General features: G+C 35.0%; 4 protein-coding genes across 6 annotated transcripts; 2 read left to right on the top strand and 2 right to left on the bottom strand.

Moving 5' to 3' along the window:
- Positions 1 to 639: 639 nt before the first annotated feature.
- LOC145031669 (ADP-ribosylation factor) lies at positions 640 to 2,494 on the top strand. Of its 2 annotated transcripts, none has more exons than XM_078980271.1 (7): positions 640 to 773; positions 1,281 to 1,436; positions 1,546 to 1,616; positions 1,692 to 1,811; positions 1,907 to 2,025; positions 2,114 to 2,195; positions 2,290 to 2,494. In XM_078980271.1, the coding sequence occupies exons 2-7, from the start codon at positions 1,289 to 1,291 to the stop codon at positions 2,293 to 2,295; spliced, it is 546 nt and encodes a 181-aa protein (XP_078836397.1). In that variant the 5' UTR covers positions 640 to 773; positions 1,281 to 1,288; the 3' UTR covers positions 2,296 to 2,494. The 2 variants fall into 2 exon arrangements, with proteins under 2 accessions (XP_078836397.1, XP_078836404.1); XM_078980278.1 differs by having other exon boundaries at positions 645 to 754.
- A 1,580-nt stretch (positions 2,495 to 4,074) lies between these two features.
- On the top strand, positions 4,075 to 5,728 carry LOC145031659 (wall-associated receptor kinase carboxy-terminal protein). The gene is made up of 2 exons (XM_078980263.1): positions 4,075 to 4,906; positions 5,550 to 5,728. The coding sequence occupies exons 1-2, from the start codon at positions 4,123 to 4,125 to the stop codon at positions 5,660 to 5,662; spliced, it is 897 nt and encodes a 298-aa protein (XP_078836389.1). The 5' UTR covers positions 4,075 to 4,122; the 3' UTR covers positions 5,663 to 5,728.
- On the bottom strand, positions 5,484 to 9,913 carry LOC145031643 (calmodulin-binding transcription activator 2-like). 2 transcript variants are annotated; one of them, XM_078980253.1, is made up of 11 exons: positions 9,768 to 9,913; positions 9,589 to 9,667; positions 8,938 to 9,057; positions 8,731 to 8,846; positions 8,568 to 8,656; positions 8,438 to 8,483; positions 8,051 to 8,359; positions 6,993 to 7,987; positions 6,348 to 6,900; positions 5,981 to 6,265; positions 5,484 to 5,876 (listed from the first exon to the last, which is right to left on the bottom strand). In XM_078980253.1, the coding sequence occupies exons 2-11, from the start codon at positions 9,626 to 9,628 to the stop codon at positions 5,844 to 5,846; spliced, it is 2,586 nt and encodes an 861-aa protein (XP_078836379.1). In that variant the 5' UTR covers positions 9,629 to 9,667; positions 9,768 to 9,913; the 3' UTR covers positions 5,484 to 5,843. The 2 variants fall into 2 exon arrangements, with proteins under 2 accessions (XP_078836379.1, XP_078836371.1); XM_078980245.1 differs by having other exon boundaries at positions 9,589 to 9,913.
- Positions 9,914 to 18,050: 8,137 nt separating this feature from the next.
- LOC145031635 (pentatricopeptide repeat-containing protein At3g06430, chloroplastic-like) lies at positions 18,051 to 19,745 on the bottom strand. Its single transcript, XM_078980233.1, has 2 exons — positions 19,352 to 19,745; positions 18,051 to 19,270 (listed from the first exon to the last, which is right to left on the bottom strand). Exons 1-2 carry the CDS (start codon positions 19,682 to 19,684, stop codon positions 18,176 to 18,178), a joined length of 1,428 nt encoding a protein of 475 aa, XP_078836359.1. The 5' UTR covers positions 19,685 to 19,745; the 3' UTR covers positions 18,051 to 18,175.
- Positions 19,746 to 20,331: the final 586 nt, after the last annotated feature.

Below are 20,331 nucleotides of genomic sequence, written 5' to 3'. Positions count from 1 at the left end.
GGACATCAACGATTGACAGGAATAGTAAGAAGTAGCTATTACAAGAGATTGAACACATAAGTCGTTCATTTTTCTCTTCTCCACGCCCTAAATCGATATATAAAGGGCAATTCTAATCTATTTATTCCATGTTATTAAGTATAATGTCATGTCATTTGCCAACTAGTAGTATACATAATGAATCTGGCTGCCTCTAATGAGAATTAAACAAAAGCGTAAGTTCGTTGGGTTTTTTTCAACAAACAAAACATGATTGGAGTTTTTTGAGCGGTTTTGAAACTCTGTTGGTCTTACAAGTCATTTTTCGATATTTAATTACACGTCATAAGCCATGTCATTCGTTACCTTTCATCAGCCGGTTGACCCTAAATGGGAAGTGAACGCAAGTGTAAGTTCGTTGGTTTTCTTGAACACACAAAACATAATTAGATTTTTTGATCGGTTTGAAAACTTCCTTGGACTCGTAATTCATTTTCCCTTCTTCTCCATGTAAGATGCTTTAATTACATGTTTGAGCACTTACACTTTGATGAAATAAAGACATAGTAGAAGGGCTTAACTGCACAATATATAAAACCGAGAGACGTGACTGGGACCATTTGATTTGGTTAAAAACTGACGGTTCTCAAACGTCCACTTTTCTTCTCTCAAACCCCTTCAACTAATAAATACTACGCCTACTCTCTCAACTCTCTCCGATCCCTTCTCTTCTATTCATCGCAAATTTAATCGGTGATCGCCGGCTTCCCACTCCGTAAGATCTCCATCCCATCGTAAGTCTTGGATCTCTCTCTCTCTGTCTACATGTATGAATACGTTATTGAATCATGAATACCTAAGCTTACCTGCATGTACATGTCAGATCCGATCTACTAATTTCCGTCTTGTGAAGATTTCCTAATTCTTTATTGTTTTCTATACAAATGATCCGATTTGTTTGTACAAACGAGATCTCATGTGCTAATTACCTGATTTCAGACCGATGATTAGTGTTTTGCACATCTTAGTTCGCCGTTAATTTTGATTTGTTAGGGTAATTGATGTTTTTGTTTTTGCACCAGCCACATTTTGTGAGCGAACTTGAAATTTTAAGCTTTCTTTTGCATTTCCTGAAATTAGGTCGCGTCTCGATCCCCTTTTGTTTCTGAGAGATATCGAAATTTTAAACGTGATCCGTTTTTGTGAATTATTTCAGTTTTTCTTCCCAAGACAACTTATAAACTACTTATGATCTGATACGTACATTAAAGATTCACTGTGTTCTTTTTTTTATTTGGTAGATACAAAGATGGGGTTGTCTTTCACCAAGCTTTTCAGTCGCCTTTTTGCTAAGAAGGAGATGCGTATTTTGATGGTTGGTCTCGATGCAGCTGGTAAAACCACCATTTTATACAAGCTCAAATTGGGGGAGATTGTAACTACTATTCCCACCATCGGTACATTTCTACATCTCTTCTTCTCAAGTCTACTGTATGTCATCACATGATTCTTTTTTGGATTTTAAACTTCTATTCATTTCATCTTAAATGAGTTGTATTTGAGCAGGATTTAATGTCGAAACTGTTGAGTACAAGAACATCAGCTTTACTGTATGGGATGTTGGTGGTCAGGACAAGGTATTATTCTTTATTTTATTACATTCTTAAAACTTTACTGTTTGATTATTTAAACGTACAATTTACAATTTACAGATTCGCCCTTTGTGGAGGCACTACTTCCAAAACACACAAGGGCTTATCTTTGTGGTTGATAGTAACGATCGTGATCGTGTGGTGGAAGCTAGAGATGAACTACACAGGATGCTTAATGAGGTATTTTTCTCATGCATTTTATATAGTTTTTTTTTTTGTTTTAATTTCTGCAAACAGTTTTTTTTATTATTTTAATTTTTGTGTGAGATTCATAGGATGAGTTAAGAGATGCAGTTTTGCTTGTGTTTGCCAACAAACAAGATCTTCCAAATGCCATGAATGCTGCTGAGATTACTGATAAACTTGGCTTGCATTCTCTCAGACAGAGACACTGGTACAATCATCTTATAAAAATATTTTGGATTATTTCAATTATCATTATATAAATAATGTTTATTCATCATAAAACAATAATGTTACAGGTATATTCAGAGCACATGTGCCACCTCTGGAGAGGGTCTATATGAAGGTCTGGATTGGCTTTCCAACAACATTGCTAACAAGGTAAACAAATTATTTAACAAATAAAATTCCACTTCTTTATTTTTTTAGTCATGATGATAATGAATTAATAATTATTTGTTTGTTGAATTTTCAGGCTTAAAAGAGAGAGAGAGAGAGAGATCATCTTCATCATGGTCTTTTTACTGGGTTGGGTTACTGCAGCTACTATTAGAGTGTTTGTTTCTAAATCTTTCTGAGTTGTGGGTGTTATATGTAAACCTAAAATTTGTGTCACTTTTTACATATTTTCAAGATTGAGATGTCTTACTCTTATGGATGAGTAGTGTTTTGTTTTTTTAGTTGGTTTATGATTAAAATCCATCTTCTGTGGATTTAGTTGCAATAAATTAATACAAGCATGCTTATTTTTAGTTTTTAAATAAAAGTTAAAATGAATGGTCCTGTGTTCATCGTCTTCATGTATTCAAATATTGTTTTGTTCAAATTACATAACTTTATGCATAATCAACAAGATTACAGAACCATTATGAGGAGAAAACGATTCTTAACAAGAAATTGGATTGGAGTGTTTTTTGTAAGACACTAATTAAACATCATGTTTATTGTGAAGCCAGAGTAAAAAATTTATCCTTTTCATGCAAACACTAATATGTGTTTTATCATATAAAAACAAACTTTTCATTTTGAACTCCTCATGATTGGTATTCAATATCAATATAACCAAAATACTGAAATCGATAAAAGTCACAGAAAAAAATCAGAAGCCTAATAAGATACACGAGACTACACTTGTTTGCTTCAATCGGTTTTTAAACATTGGGTTCAGGAGGATGATGCTCAACTCTCAAGTGTCTCATTCAATTGCTTCTGTAGATGATTTAATCAACAAATCAAATATATTTTAGTGTAATGAACTTAATAAGTGTTTCAAAAATAATTCAATTGCTTTTGTTGGTGATTTAATCAACAAATTGTTATTTTAGTGTAATGAACTTAATAAGTGTTTCAAAAATAATGTTTTAGTTATAATACAAATTAGGAGGTGCGGGAATACACACTTGTAGTTACTAAACATTGTTAGTACTGAACCCTAATCTACTATGTCAAATTGAATTTGCAATTTTTGAAAGATGACAACTGTTTTAATTTATCCGTTGTTGGATAAATCAGGGAAAAACGACTCCTTTTGAAATACAGAAAAACGTTCTCTTCATCTTCTAAAAATTGATTCAGATTTCATGCCTAAAATCTGAATTGCTACAACAGGAATTATCTCGGTTTGGATTTCGTGATAGCCAAGGCATATAGGATCGAAATATCAAACAAGGAAAGTGTTTTGCACGATTCCTGTTTATTATCTAGATTTTCTCTATACCTATTTCGTATTTCCCTAACAACTTCTTCATTTATCAACTACAATCTTCATCCTTATTCATAAAATATGGGCAACCAAATAAACCACTACATGAAATTTTATTGGTCTAAGAAACTGAAAATCTAGCCTAAATATCACACAAGCATCTACAAAAATAATTGATTTCTTTGTTTGTGCTTTGAATTTGGAAGCTTGCCTAGACATTCGTCTTCTAAATTCTAATTGGTATATAGATATTTCTCAGTTGCTACAGTGATGGAATTCTTAAATAACCGAAAATTGTTGTTTAGTGTTTATCACATTACCTTTAAAACTTTAATGATTTAGAAAGCAAATTGATAACAATTGGTTTAATGATGAACCCATTTTTTTATGAAAATTGGATACGAGCATTCATTCAAATTTATTTGAACCTTTTTTCCTTTTTGAGACGTACAACGATCAAGTTATCAGCTCGACAGCTCCTGCTGGGGGGCCAAAAAGTCAAAAGGAAATAAAAAGAAGCAGCTTTAAAGAGCAATTTGCGGAAATCATTTTTTTCTTCCTATTTCCACCCAAAGCATTCACATTTCATTCTCTCCCACACAAAATATGTCTTCACTGTTTCTCCTCTTTCTTTTACCTTTCTTATGTCACTCTCTCCCCCTTTGTCGGAATTCATGCGGCAATATCGAAATAGACTACCCTTTCGCCGTCGACGACGGCTGCGGTGCTCCTCTCTACCGGAATATGCTTAACTGCTCCACCACATTTGCCACCAACACCACCATCTCCACCACGGATCTCTTTTTCGAGACCCCTTCCGGCAGCTACAAAGTAGAGTCCATCGATTACGCCTCCAAATCTCTCACCATCTACGACCCTTCCATGTCCACCTGCACCATCCTTCAACCCCACCACGACTTTGTCTTGTCCGACGTCCAGTCCGCCCTCATTCCTCCTTCTCCGGACACCGTCTTCGCTCTCATGAACTGCTCCATCGACTCTCCGGTCCTCAACCACTACAAATCCCTTTGTTTCAACTTCTCCGACGACCACTCATGTGATGAGCTATATGGTTCCTGTACGTCGTTCAAGATTTTTCAGATGCTCTCCAACGACACTCCTCCGGCGTGTTGCTTTACGTCATACAATACTGTGAAGTTTATGAGTATGAATATACTGGATTGCACGCATTATACGACGTTCTATGATGCTGATAAGTTGAAGGGGGAGAAGCCATTGGATTGGTCGTACGGGATGAAGCTGTCGTATGGTTTGCCGGATACTGGGTGTGATCGGTGCCGGAAATCCGGTGGGACTTGCGGGTTTGACGTTGAAACCGAAGGAACGCTGTGCATTTGCTCTGCCGCCGTTAACTCCTCAAGAGAATGTGGTGAGTTTCCAAAATATGTTTTTTAGTTGTCACATCATAATTTAGCGAATTATATTTTTCTCAAAAGCCACTTTTATAGAATGATTTATTCCCATTTATTATTACTTTAATAAAAAATAAAAATATATTTCTGGATGCTGATTTTAATAATTAGTCATCATATAACTTGTATCTTTATAAAGTAGTTGGTTATTTAAAACATTTTGTCTTTGGAAAAAAAAATGTTAGTTTATCTGATAAGTTTTAAAAAAAGTGTTTAGATTAATTCTTTCCTTGTCAAAACCTCAAATTCTTTCATTGTGGGAATTTGATTTAGATTTCAATTTGGGAATTTTTTAATTTTAACAATGATACATTAACCATATTGCTTATATTAATGTGATTCATTTTGGTGTGTATTAAAAGCTTTTTTCAAAACATGTTAAAAGTTGAATAAAGCTTAATGGACAAATTATACGTTAATGCTAGAACATTAGGAGCCTTTGGAGTTTGGACTCACAAATGGACAAATTAAAGCCACAAGTTAAAAAAAGTGCATGGTGGTATCATAAAATTTGCAGATTTAAAGAAACAGATAGAGATGAAGGCTAATTCTATTAGTATTACTTATGGATGGATTAATCGATAAAAATTGCATTTGCAGCTGCAGGTACAGTTGAAGGAGGTATAGGGGAGGCACACACAGGATCAGTGCTTCCGTCACTTCTATCTCTTTCCACCATTCTTTTTGCTTTTTCTACTTTCTTCTTTTTGTAATCAATATCAATGTACTCTACTTGTAACACCAATCCAATCTAAAAACATCTCTCACCTATTCGCCAATTTCACTTTATATATTCATATTCATATTCATATTTCTATTTATATATGCATACTAGAATTAGACTACCTACACCCTAGTCCCTAAGGGTTAGACTTACAAACTCTCAACTCAATGTCATTTGCTGCTATCTTCATGTTCATGCCTCAACTGTCAAACACAATCATATCAGAAAAAACATCACAATCACCACCACCACATTATCAGAGTATCAGTATCAGTAACAGTATCAGTATCAGTAACAGTGTCAGTACCTTTTCAAACTTCCCCACGAGCCTCATGTACTGTTCCTGGCCTTCAGGATTCCGAGCCATGGAATGCACCCTAGCCAACGCCTTTTCCACCCCAACATATTTCTGTCTCCGACCTATTCTCAGGAAATCATATTCCGATTCCGATTCCGGAGCTCTCAATTCCGGCCGGAATCCTCGCAACCCACGGCTCTTTCGTCTCCATCTGAGTATCGCTTTCTCCACTATCCCAACAGACCACACCACCTTCTTATAATGCTTTCGAACTTTATGCCCACGAAAATGTGCCTAAAACATTATAAATAATTAAATAAATAAATAAGAATCCCACTTAAATTACCATCATCAAAAAAAACCAACACCAGTTTACCTGAATCTTGACAACACGCTCACGGATCTTTAAGAACTCGTTTCTTCCTTTCCACCCCCTGTACTTTTGCTGGATCTTTGATGCTGCAATGTTCAGATGCAAATAGTCTTCATAATCACGTGTTTTCTTGAACTTCTGTAAAGAAGAAGAACAAGAAGAAGAAGCAATAGCGGCAAGTTCTTCAGTTTCTGCCTTTGTTGCTTGTTGTTGCCTTTGATTGAAAGAACGAGTTCTGAAAGCATCTTGAATTAAAGCAGCTGCATGTGCTGATCTTCTCACTGCTGCAAGTGAACCTTTTAAAGAATGTGAATGTGTAGCATCATCCACTAACACTTCACTTTTGACACCATTATTGTCCTTGTCCTTGTCCTTCACAGACAATGCTGAAAGATGAGTGGTGAGATCAGTTTCTGCCAAATATCCAGCAATCCCTTTATGCCCTTTACTCGATGCCAGGTCAGCAGCCGTTTGTCCACCTGGATTCATAGGTGTTGGGTCATCAACCGCACCTGCATACGCACCAAATTTCACCAGTGCCACCACTGTTTCCTCTCTGCAAAAAAACACACTTTCTCATATCACAAAGATTCAAGCAAATGATGCTCTGTTTGATCATCGACTTAAAAATGGATCAAAAGTCAAAACCTGCCATAAAGTGCAGCCCAATGGAGGGCAGTCCGGCCACGTGAGTCTCTGAAATTAGGGCTGACACCGGTGGCGGTGATCGGAGCAACCACCCACTCATAACCCAGAGCTCCGGCCAAATGAATAACACCTTGTCCTTTTTCATCCAACACACGCAATCCTTCACACGCTTCATGGACTTCATAAACTAATCTCTCATAAAGTTTATCTTTCAGCAAATTCTGTATTAGCAACTCCTTTGTGATTCTATTTGAACACCATTCTTTGTTTCTTATAATCGAATCAAACACATCCTTCATCTTACATTTTTCACAATCTACCACCTTGCAGTCTAACCATTTGTTCACTTCAACCCCCAAAGATAGCAACTTTGAAAGACGAATTACTAAACCGAATTCCTCTTCATCCCAAGTTTTATCATCATCATCATGATGATGATGATCATCTGTTGTTAATCTTGTTGACTTATCAATATACTCAAACTCACGCACTTCACTACAAGCTAATCGATTGCTACAGGTGATGTAAAATGGAATACGCCCTGCAGAATGTAAAGGAACCTGACATCTAATGGCATTTTCTGTCAAAAGTTCAGCTGCCACTTCAATTTCACCAAACATGCAACACCATTTTATGTCATTCATACGTTTCTTGTCACCCAAGAAATTCCCTGTTATTAAAATCTTTGTTTCTGTTCCTAAATACGCCCAATCTGGTGCAAAATCGGTTATAGTAAAGAGCTGTTCTTGGGCTAAAGAGGGACCCACAGGGCTTGTATTCAACTGCATATGGTGTGATAAGCTCGAGACTTCGGTTTTATCGTTTCCAGTTTCGGTTTCAATTGCATTCCAGTAAACCCCGGAATCAGATGCCATCAAGGAATCATCAAACTCTCCACCCAATTCTTTACACATCCACCTTCCAAAGCTGTCCATCTTTTTCAATCCTCCAGCATCATTATCTTGTACGTTTATCACTTCAGTATTTACATTGACCTGAATTCAAACTGCCATTAATATGCAACCAAGATTCAAGAAAGAAACAATCTGAAAACTTACCTGTGATGCAACTTCATGATCAGAAAAAAAGCCATTCCCAGAGGTCAACAGATCTTGAGAATGTGTGTCAGAATCTAACCTAGCATCTGTTAGTTTGTAAGATAGCAAATCAGTTGTAAATGAATCGATCCCAAAATCTTGTGAAGAGTTCCCGTTATTTGATATTGAAGACACTGATTGCTCGTTTTTATCAACTGAATCCATATCATAACCATAGGAAGTATGTGGTGTTTGTTCACTGCTTTCAGAGTTTTGAAGCAGTGTTCTTGAATCTGGATTTAACCCACGGGAGAAACTTGACTTGTATCCCTGTGTATGATGAATCAAATATGACACTTTAGTCCCCACAAAAACACGATCATCTACCAAAGGTTTTTGGAAATTTACCTCTTTAACCTCCCTATAGTGCACAAGAACAATATTCTCATACTGCCTAAAACATTATAAAGATCAAGTAAGAATATATATAGAAAGTAAGAAATGAAGTTGGAAAGTTGTAGAAAAAAAAAAGACTAACTTATCAAGCATCCAGTAGCTTCTTCTCTGAAAGTTCTCATTGTCTTCTCCATGTGCATAGTAACAGTGAAGAACATCCACACTGCCTGCCTATAAAATGAAAATAACAGCAAGTATTATATAAAGACTCAAAGTATTAGTTAAAGTTATATAAACATGAACACCTTTAATTTTTCATGAGCTTCTTTAACAATCTTGCCATCTTTCTTCTTCCTCCAACGATGACCATCTTTTCGAAAGTATCGAATCACTTTTCGATCAAAGAGAAATAACGAACCAGCTATCATGAAATTAGAGTGAAAATGTTTAGTAGTTATAAGATGAGTAATCTTATGTATATGTGTATATGTTAAAGTGGCAAAGGTGGATACCTGGTGGCATGACAGGTGGACTAGGTCTCAGTTCAAACTTATGATAGTTGGTTAGAATTTCACAAATTTCAGCAGGTCGCAACCACCGATGCTGTGCTTCTTGCTGTATTTGATCCAAATCTGCCACAATTACATGAAAACAAGTGTATAAAAACATATAAACCTGATATTGAATCCAAAATTTCACATGCAACCAACACCGAGAAAACAGATTAAAGAAATCAAGAGAGATAACTTCAAATTTGATCAACGCTTTCGTGTTCTTCAATTGGGAACTAAAATTCCATTTATCTTAATAATTATAATAAGTTAATATATCTTAGTTATCATCGTACAACGAATGGGAACCATTTCGTTTCCGATATTCTGAACACGACTGCAGAACGGCAGGCGAAGACGCCGGTGTACCAAGAACGGTACGGTACTGTTGCACCATGGCTCCTCGATTTTGAGCAAAAAAGGGGGGAAATCTGCACCGATTATTGATTGGGGTTTTTTGTACGATCGTGTTCTTTCGTTTTCTTTAAATCGAGCTGGTTTATGTGCTAAATTGCCAATACAACGACGAAACGATCATATGAGAGAAACAGAGTCCACAACACTTCGAATTGAATATAACAGATTATGTATAAAGAGAGAGAGAGAACTAACCTAACAATTGATTGGGAATGTAACATTTTGTGTCAGCCATCAATCAAACTCTCATGAACGGTAGTCTTCTTGGTGTAATCTGAGTGAAGAACATTCACAAAACGAGAAGGGTCATCTGATAAGAGAAGATTAGAATAAAAAAATAACAAGATTTGATGTTTCGCCTAAAAGTCAATTACCCAGATGAAAAAAATATTCATAAAACAGAAACCAAAGATTCTTGAAGAAGAAAAAAAAAAACCCTAGAGCCAAAGTGTGTCAGTCTCGACTCTTGCGAGAGGAAGGTTTTCAAGTATAAAGAGAAAAATATACTAGAGATAGAGAGGGAAGTCAAAAGTTGTGTCCACACCAGAATAAAGAGGATTTGGTATCTATGACCTGACTTGGCATTGGCTACGTGGGTTTGTGTAGACGTGGAATGACGTGTCAAGGGCCAAAAAGTTTTCACTGGAACATTTGTACAACTCAAAACAATTTCACTTGGCATTGGCCACGTATAGAGTACTTTGATTATTTTGTTAGCTTTAGTTATTTAATCAATTTTAGGAAAAAATTTCTAAAAAAACATTAGGGCAATGTTAATGATCTCGGTATTGGTCGATGTGGGCCCCCAGTACCCGGTGATACCATCCCATGTAGTCGGTAAAGGCAATTTCAGGCCGCATCTCTAAGTCGAGGTATGTTTTACCTGTATAGGTTCATACCATATGTATTTATTGTGTTTTGTTTTAGGATATAAAGACTGATCATTCTCATAGTTGTGGATGATTGAAAAATTGAAAAGGTTGAAAGAGAAACGTTGATGTGTGCTATCGTAGAGATATAGACAGAGAGACGAAATATGACCATTGCAATTATTAGTTTTAAAGTATACATTGTGATTGGATATAATATGTTTTGTCCATATTTTTTGATATGATACTAAGAGTAAATTGTTAACATAAAAAATTAATGGATTAATTAGAAAATAAAATTGGAGGGACTTATTTATAACATATCCAATGTTTAATTATTGAAATAATCAACTAATATAATGATATGAATATTATATTGTAACACCCGGTTCCTGGTACGTATTTAAATTCAAGTAATTTTGTATTTTACTCAGGAACTCGACGAGTTTGAGGCCCAACTCGTCGAGTAGACTCGACATTATGCGGGGGTTTTAGTGACCTACGCGACGAGTCGGGGGGACTGACTCGACGAGTAGAAGTTGTCTGGATGAAACCCTAATATTTAGGGTTTGCATCCTATTTAAACAACTTATCTCGTCCCAAACCAGCCTCTATCGTCCCTCCCACTTCCCGAAGACCCTAACTCGAAACCTTAGCCATTTATCGAGTGTTCTTGAGCTTTGTGGTGCCATTTTTGTGTGCTTGAAGTTTGAGGAAGAGAAGGAAGCTTGAGATATCAAGAAAAAGCAAGAAGATCCAGAGGTTTGGGCACATTTCCAAAATACCTAGGGCATTGAGAGGGAAAACGACTAGAACAAGATGTGTAACTCCCGTAGATTATGGCTAGTCAATTTAAGGACAATAAGCATCAAAAATGACTTTTTTATGGAAGATTATTTTGAATGAATAATCTTAACTAAGCTGTAATATATGTTACAAGGATTTCGTACATATAAAGAACGCCGAAATTCGAGTTATAACGAAGAAGTTACGACCTGTCGAAGTTTCGCGACAGAACCTGCACGACACTGACGTAAAAAGTGAATTTAAGCTAGAGTGATATTTAGCATTAGCGATCTAAATGAAAGTCGTATAGTTTGTTAAACCATGAGCGTGCATAAAAAGAACGTCCGAATCTGACTTTGTATGAGGAAGTTATAATTTTTCTAAGTTTCGACTTAGCGGTATGCAGCCAGAATACTCGATTTGAGATCGAGTGGTTTTTAGACGAAACAATCTTAACAAGAATCGAAGATCTTGTTAATAGTAGTGCAACGGTAAAAAGACAAACGAAAACGGAGTTCGTATGAAGAAGTTATGAATTTATAACAGAGTTTTCCTGTCCCGGCCTACTAACATAATATAATAAAAATAAAGTCAAAATATCTGACGGAGTCTAAACAAAAGTTGTATATCGTAGTCTCACCTACGCGTGGATATAAAGAACATCGAAAACGGAATTCGTATGAAGAAGATGTGAATTTCTGAAGTTTTTAAAATAATTAAAATATATTAATTTAAATATAAAATCGGATAATATCGGGGGCATTGATGCGTCGGTCCTATCCACCCGGTACGCCCAACGTACATGTCGACGGAGGATTACGCCCAGCGTAAATTGGAGTTACGCCCAGCGTAACCCGGGGTTCAGCCTCTATAAATACGATGCAAGGCCTCCAGGTTTCTTTGCTAATTTTCCATCTTCCACCCCTTTATTTTCTTCCATTTAGCAAGTTTTACCCCCCCCCCCCCCCCCCCCGAATCCCTGCTATTAATCCCGAGACCCGAAGCGAGTCTCGAAGCCCGAAGGATTCGAGAAGTGAAATTCCCGAACCGACGCTCTGCCCGCGAGAAGCCCGGTTTTTGCAAAGGTCTTCCAGATCTACCGAAGAATACTACTTTTACAAGCCGTAGTGCTATCCGAGCATCGTCTAATCAAGTGAGTGTGTGGTTACTTTCTTCTAACACATAAATATAAAGTATTAGCTATGAAATACGTGTTGTGTGTTATATATTATTTTTCTATTTGAGATGGGCTTGGAATTGATGTTTTTATACGGGTGTTAAATGATTCAAACTATATATGTATTTTATATCTACAAAATATGTTGGGTAGAACATGGGTAGATGAAATAGTGTCAACTATGAGACGTAGTGCCTATTGTATAAACCTTGGTGACTATGGAGTTAGCGCCTATTGTATAAATCTTGGTGACTATGGAGTTAGTGCCTGTTAAAGTAAACCTTGGCGACTATGGAGTTAGCGCGTGTTAAGTAAACCTTGGCGACTATGGAGTTAGCACATGTTGAGTAAACGTTGGTGACTATGGAGTTAGCGCCTGTTAGCTATGGAATTAGTATCCGATCGATAAACTTTGGCAGCAACGGACTTCGTGCCAATTCCTTAGGAAAATCCTTAGGAATGAATGAATGAATGATAATTGGTTCTTAGGATAAACCTTAAGAAATAAAGGAGATAATGGGGATGGGTATTTGGGTTGATTGTTTGATGATTGAATATAATATATTATGTATAATTGTGGGTTGAAAACCCTATATGCTCACCAGGCTCCCAAGCCTGACCCACTCAGATTTCTTTGCATTACAGGTAATGACACAAGGGTATAAGTTGATGGACTTGACGAGAGATTTTGGATTATAGATCTGTAGTTATAAATAACTGCTGTAAGGTCTATTTTATATTGTTTATGCTTTTGGTCTGTATCAAAACATGATATCTCGGGGTTTTATTATTAAATAATATACATTCTCTGTGAAAAATGTTTTGATAAGTTATTATCATATATTGTTTTGGGAACAAAATCCACAACCGTTTTCTTTAAACGATTACTCTGATTTATAAAACAAATCATAAACAAATCGGTCTTTTCTGGCCGTGAAATTGGGGATATCACAAGATGTGCCTAAAGTTGTCAAACAACTGTCAAGAATAGTATGAGGTTTTCCAAAAGATTTGTTGCTTGTGGACAGTTGGAAGTATAATATTAATTTGGACGGACCATACTGGCATGTTTTGGAATAAGGTGACTCTTGTTTAGAATTGATTGTCATATGGGAATATGGAAATGTTTCCATAATAAGAGTTGGTTATTGAAATCTACATGTGACTTAGAAACCTTAACGCAAGGAAGGTGTTCAAGGAGTTACCTTGAATTTGTTTTAGTAACAAAGTTTCAATAAAGCATTTTGTGACATCGTTGATTAAGTCTCGGTGACTTTGATGCCACGTCATCACAAAAGGATATTGCATGTAAGGTTAGACTCTAACATGTTTAGTGATGACAATAATTTGGAATTATTACACATGTAATAATGATTTGGGATTGTGATATAAGCATCGTTGGAAGTATGTCCAATTGATTTGTTCACAAAGGAAGGACCATAAAGTGACATAGTATGCATGTTTATAACATGGCATGACTGGTGTTTAATTCAAGTGTTTAGTTGATTAATCAAAACATTATACAATTAATAAAGTCTAATTAATGTGGTGATTAAACAATAAGTGTTTTATTTATATTCAATAGTTTTGTGACCATAGTTAATTAGGTTATTATTGTGTTTCACTTCGCATGTTTTACTTTTCGAATAATTGGATTATTCAAACATTTATAGTCGATCATACTTTTGAAAGTAAGTAGTGAATTAAGATTGTCTTGAATCAGACTGTAGATTGTCTAAGGGGTTAGACATAACAATGGTTTGTTGCAGTATTCATGAGTACTTTTGAAATGGGGATTTAAGTATTGGATTAACCCACGCTCAGAGAATTACTTCATGGATTTTATCACGAGTAATTTTGAGACGATAATATCTTATATTCTTGAAGCGTAGATATATGAGTTGTTGTTTAGGAGTCAGTTGTGCATTGATAATACGTAAATGCATTAGTAACTTCATGTTATAAAAACGTATTGTTTTGTGTGATTTAATGAGTGAGTAATGCAATCATATAAGTCGAAGTTTATCCGTTCCTTTTGTCCTAACCGGAAAAGCGATCTTTGTGGGCCACTCGATGATTTGATGATGACATCTAAAGCGTTTGGCCAAGCCTGGACTGAATTGATGTGTTCAATAGTAGTTTGATATCATTCGTCATAAATCAAAAATCGGGAAAAACAAATCTTGGACAGAGAGAGTGATTATAATCCATGTCTCATGTCCATACGATATCTTGTAAAACGGAGAATATTTGATCACTTATCTTAGGACACGCAACTGACTAGGTCAGAGTTCGAAAAAAGCTTTGAGAGCTACGATTACTTGTCCGTTTTTTAAGTCATACTTGCAAGTATAGTTATTAGACTTATCCAAGTGGGAGACTGTTGGATTATGTGTCTAAGCCCATGACTATAATTGGTATGTACTTGAATTGATAGTGACATGATCCTTTTGGGTTTCCTTCATACTTGCTACTAGACAAGATGATTAATTGAGGAAGAGTAAGAATTTATTAATTTGGTTAATAAACTGAAATAAATGATTTATTAATATGTTATGGAAATAATATATTAATTTGTAATCATATTATTGATTAATATTTAATCATAAATTAATTTGGAATTAATTTTGGGATTAATGGAATTAATTAAAAGTGTAGGGATTAAAAGTGCAATTGTTCAATAGTTGAGCAAAAGGGTCTAGAACCTTCCTAGGGAAGGTGGTGGACGAAATTGATGTGTATGTATAAGATTATTCTAGAGTATATGGATAATTAAAGGAGGTGGATAATTCTCATATTTGAGGTAATGATATTTTATTCAAATTAGGGTTATCTATAGAATATTTGGTGCACTATATAAATGGTTATAAACTCTTTGATTTTCGACCACTCTTTAGAAGAAGTAGAAACCGAAAAATCGATCTTCCTCCTCTTTCATATCATTTTCTTGCATTGTGTGTTTGTGAGCCATTAGAGGTGTTGCACTTATGACACTAAGTTTCCAAGCTTCAAGATCTACAAGTGAATTATTGTTATTACAATATAAAAATCAAGATATGTAACCAAACCCTAGTTTTATATAGATCTCGAAAATTGTAGTTGCTTCCGATGGTTTCTCCTTTTGTGTTCAAGTTTGCATGTTCATTTAGAGAAAACCTAGATCCAAAGCATTAGGGTTGCATGCACACATATGATTGTTGTTATGCTAAAAAACTATCACTTCTCTCCAAGCTTAGCAACTTCAAGATCTTCTAACTCCTTTCAAAATGCACAAAATGAACACCAAACTTTATTCAAAGGCCCAAATGCTTAACAATGGAGGTTAGAACACGATTTAGGGTTTTGGAGGCTTTAGAGGTTGGTAATGAGGCCAACCCTAGAGAATAAGGTGGCTTATATAGTGTGTAAGACCCTCTGTTAGGGTTTCACTAAAGTCTATGTACGCCTAGCGTACGTGACTTGGGTCCCGACTCGCCATTGACTCAGTACGCTCAACGTACCAAGAGGTATGCCCTATGTACTGGCTTTTCAACCAGTACGCTAAGCGTACCAAGTGGTATGCCCCGCATACTACTTCAGGGACCAAATGCATAATTTCAAAATAGAAGGGTCACAAGGATTTACCAACCACTACGCTAAGCGTACCAAGTGGTATGTACCAAGGCACAAGTGTTACATATGGTTAATAAGTGAAACATTTACCAAGGATTAATTATACAAATTAAAAAATATACATAATTTTTAACCATAAATAATTCACATCAACCATTACATACCATTAATGAAGTACTAAGGAAGCTATGGAGACAATTTGGGCCAAAATTTTATTAGTCTAAATTTCCATCCCATCCAAAAGGGTATACGGACCATGTAGATGCCCACGCATATACATGGCCTGTGTAATGCCTAGTAGGTGCCCAAAACATGTTTTATTAGAGTTTTAGGTAATATACTTTGGTGTATTTGCTTCCAAACCTTTAATATACCTTCATAGTGACTTCAATAGATGTAATAAGTCCTAACAACATATTTTATTGTGCTATTACATCTAATTTTATTTATGACTTAACAATTTAAGGTCTCAAGGTTGCTTATTAAGCACTCATGAAGACATCAAACTTTCAATCTAAGTTATAAATTTCTATTGACATCATAGAGTCACCTAGATTTATTATACTTCTCCTAATAGTCATCAATAACATCCTAAACATGTTATTAATCTTTCGAAAACTTAATTACAAATGAATCTATGACTCAAGAGTGTTAATCTGATAATTTGAACATTTAAAAGCTTGATTTAGTTCCATCGTTGACCCACCACATCTCACTACCATTGCAATGTTGATGAAAAAGAACAAACCAAATCGGAGCAACTTCACATATATAAAATTTTTGAACTTAATTTAAACAGAACAACAAACCACATGAAATAAATATATAAACTTAGATCATCCTTAAATAAGTAACATAAAATGTGCTGACACATTTAAATTGTCTTGACTAAAAAATATTGTGTCTACTCATGTTAATGAAATGAAAGATGAATTTGCTTATCATTAAAAACCTTTGTTTCGTTATGCAATTTTCGTGTTTTTAATAGTTATATACTTATATTGTATATCTTGCATAAAAATAAATATATAAACTTAGATCATGTAGCATAAAATGATAAAATGAAAGACAATGAGGTGGATTTTATGAACTCTTTTAAATACATTACCAATCATGTATTAGTCAATGAATATATAATAGTTTTATTATAAGAAAAAGACTTGTGCAATTATTTTTCTGATAATCTTTTTATTTAAATAAACCAAAATTTAGAACCTAGTGAAGTAGTCAGTGGTGGACCAACAATGATTAAAAATAAACCTTTTATTCACGTCAAATATGTATATTTATGTTCATGACTTGAAGTCAACGTCAACGACCAGAAAAGAACTTGAAAATGCATCGATTTAGTGATTCCAGAACCAATCCAAACACGACTAAAATAGTAGCTTTATTAATGTAAAACCAATACTTGATTTGCCTCCGAATACACGTTGCATTCAAGTTTCATCCACATCCACATCGATCCACTGCTTTATTCTTATAACTGTTTTTCTTTTTCTTTTTCTGAAAAGCCAGATACCAGACATCAGAGAAAGGTTCAATGAACCGAACCCCACAAGTGCTTGAAATTCGCATTGAATTTGAAATTGGCATGTCACAGCTAGCATCCAAAAAAACAAAACCCAATTAAGCAAAAAAAATGTTAACAAAGAAAAAAAAAATGAGACCTAGCTAGTATCCAAGAACAATATTCCCAATTTAATATTATCGATTGGTGGCAACTAAGGGAAAAGATTACCTCGTTTTAGCACAATATTTAAAGATCAATAATCACTTTGAAGACGCACTTGATAAACATGGGAAAAAAAATGATGTTGAAGGTAGTATTCTCACAGTCCTAACGAAGATCATATCAATGATGCCGATTCAAACTTACATAATTTAGTAAAAACGAATCAATATCGAATATTTAATAATTTATGTTATCTATTCCACTTTTCAAATTACATCTTTAGTGTGGAGATTGGAATTGTATGTTATATGAAAAGTGAGTTATATATTGTTGGAGGTTTTCTAATTTATTTCCATACAAGTAAAACGTTACATAATAATGTATCATATAGGTTATTATTTATTTATGTTTTTGAAAAAACTATCTGTCAAGATGAAAAAGATTTAACCGAATACTAAATTGTGACAAAACCAAAACTTTATGGTCTAATTTCGCATGATTTGAACTTAAAGGACTAAATGGTGACAAAGCCAAAACATTGATGTCAAATTTTATCTATAGTCCAAAAAACAAAATAACAATTCATTTGTTGTAATACAGAAGACAACACATATGATTATCCTAAACAAAACCATCTACATTTATACAAAACCTTTCCTTCAATTAACAAACACCAATCTTCAGTCTTTCCTGTTCTAAATCATGCACCTTATCATCCATGGCTTCCTTTTTATAAGCTTCCACCATTATAGAATAAGTCACTGCATCAGGCCTACATTCTTCCTGTTTCATCTTCCTAAACACTTCCTCCATCTTCATCAAATCACCAGCCTTTACACAACCATATAACACTGCATTATAAAAACTTGTATTCTCATGAATCTCCATTTCATTAGCTAACTCCACAACACTTGCCACCTTATGAAACACCCCTGCATTTGCATACCCTCTAATCAAACAGCAAAAAGTCTTGGTGTCTGCTCTCATTCCCTCTCCTTGCATTTGCTTAAAGGTGTATTCCATGTTCTTGGCATCACCCACATCTGAAAATGCCTCAATTACATTGTTGTAGGTGGATGTTGTCCATGGAAATGAAAGCTTCCTCATGTACTCCATTACAGATGACATTTTGTCATACATCTTGTTCTTCCCGTATACACCTATTAGAATGTTGAAAGTGCGTGTTTCTGGTTCGATTCCAAAGTTTCTCAACTTTTCATACCATCTTTCCATTGATTCGATGTCACCCATGTTGCCAAATAAGCTCAGAATCGTGTTCATTGTCCAGACATCTGGTGTATATGTATCGCTATCAAGCATATTCAAAAGCACCTTTTCCATTTCTTGAAATTTCCCTGCTTTCCCATATCCAGCTAAGACTGTGTTTTGTGTTACAGTGTTGGGAGTGATGGATCTTTCATCCATTTGGTGGTAAATGGATTCGACAAGTTCAAATCTTGCAGCATCGACACAAGCTTTCATTAGGATGCTGAAGGTGTAAACATCTGGTTGGCATAAAGGAAGGGTCTTCATTTGGTTGAGGATTTTGAATGCTTCGTCTATTAGATTACTTCGACAATAAGCAGCGAGCAAAGCTGTGTAGAGTTGTGATGTTGGCTCTAGTCCCTCTTGGATCATTTCGTCGAACAGATGGCGGGCATGTTTTGGTTGCCCACATCTTCCGAGTAGAACGATGAGCTTCATGTAAGTTCCTTCCTTGGGTTGATAAAATGCTTGTTCTTTCAGCATCTCAAATATCTGGAGAATTTAGATCCAGCATTTTCAGTAGTCGGTCCTAATTCGCGAAATAAAATCCATTAGTTTGAAGGATATGATTACCTGTAGAGCTCTTGACCACTGTTTTACGTCGACGGATTCAGATAAGGCTTCAGTAACCGTATTTACCCAAGGATTAAGGTTAGCTTTACGGTCGAGCTTCTTCTTAATGTTCTTAATCGGCGTTCTTCTGTTGGATGAGTTTTCCGATACACGTCCCGGGTGCTCACCTTGCTTCCACAACTTGTTCTTCTTTGGGGAAGAAGCTGACGCAATTGCACATCGAATTACGAATCGAGGAGGAGCAATGCAGTAATTGTGATGGTGGTTGCCGTTGCCGTTGCAGTTGTGGTTGTGGAATGGGAAAGAAATTGAAGGCGCCGCCGACGATAACATGATTTGGATCGAGAAAGTCGCAAAATTTTGCTACATAAATCAGGTCTTTCCATCGTTTTGTAAACAAAAAATAATGGAATGGAATAATATATAGTATTTAAAAAATCTCCAAATTGCAACCAATTTTTTTCTAAAAAAAAAAAAAAAAAAAAAACATATTTAAGAAATTATGACCTAAAGTTACCTTTTATATCTAAACTATAGGGGTAATTACTAAAACGACCTATCATAAAATATCATTTTTTATATTTTGGATATGTAATATCTAAAATGTTTTGGGACAATAATCCATAAAAAAGTTTAAATGTTTTTGTAATGAAGGTCGTTCATAAAGCAATTTCCCAAATTTAATAGTTAATTTATAACAATGTTAAAAATGTGATAAAGAATTGTCAGATGTTATAAAAAAATTATATTTTATATTTTTCTGTTTAAATCTAACTATTTTTTATTTAAAAAAAAAAAAAAAAAAAAAAAAAAAAAAAAAAAAAACCCTATTTCTGACAATTTTAGCAAGCTCGGGAATTGATGTTTTTTCCAAAAACTAAAAAGCCTAACTTTTTTTTTTTCAAAAAAACCCCTTAATTTTGGTTTAAAAAAATCGTTTGGATCCATTTTTTTAGTTTTAGATCATAATCCATTTGTTC

This window comes from Lactuca saligna, chromosome 1, assembly GCF_052625555.1.
Source record: "Lactuca saligna cultivar CGN05327 chromosome 1, ASM5262555v1, whole genome shotgun sequence".
NCBI lineage: Eukaryota > Viridiplantae > Streptophyta > Magnoliopsida > Asterales > Asteraceae > Lactuca > Lactuca saligna.
Note: the sequence above shows the minus strand (reverse complement) of the source record. Positions and strands in the feature narration are given on the sequence as shown.